The sequence below is a fragment of the Apaloderma vittatum genome, unplaced genomic scaffold (genome assembly GCF_000703405.1).
Source record: "Apaloderma vittatum isolate BGI_N311 unplaced genomic scaffold, ASM70340v1 scaffold19825, whole genome shotgun sequence".
Lineage (NCBI taxonomy): Eukaryota > Metazoa > Chordata > Aves > Trogoniformes > Trogonidae > Apaloderma > Apaloderma vittatum.
Genome location: NW_009717873.1, coordinates 6,037 through 6,368, shown reverse-complemented (window position 1 = coordinate 6,368; position 332 = coordinate 6,037). Strand labels below are relative to the sequence as shown.

The 332-nt window shown below is 55.1% G+C and overlaps 1 protein-coding gene across 1 annotated transcript in view; it reads right to left on the bottom strand.

The window, feature by feature from the left end:
• The window catches only part of WSCD2 (WSC domain containing 2), a gene marked incomplete at its 5' end in the record, with an annotated part of 7,189 nt that overhangs the window by 4,953 nt on the left and 1,904 nt on the right, over nucleotides 1–332 (bottom strand). Inside the window, 1 exon segment of the mRNA XM_009870071.1 lies at nucleotides 1–52. This exon segment is cut by the window's left edge and continues 114 nt beyond it. Coding sequence (XP_009868373.1) covers nucleotides 1–52 — 52 coding nt within the window.

Sequence of the window (332 nt, the reverse complement as noted above, 5' to 3'; positions counted from 1 at the left end):
TGGGAAAGCCGCAGCGGCAGGAGGTCCCAGCCAGGGCTGACAGCGGGTACTCCTGTGGGGACAGGAGAAGGGAGGGCAGACACCACCCGGGGTCCCCAGGGATTTACCACCAGGCTGGGTTAATCGAGGGGCTCCACTTATTTACAGCTCCAGTCCCCAAGCTCTCCCGGGAAAATGGAGCCACTCCTGTTTAAATGGTTCGATGGTTTATTCTCCACTGGCAAAGCCACAAAGGGAGGACATGACTGTTCCCACCTGATAATTTACCTGATTTTAATGAATAAATCCTCCCGCAATGCCCACTGCCAGCCTTTCCCCTCCTTTCTTACAGG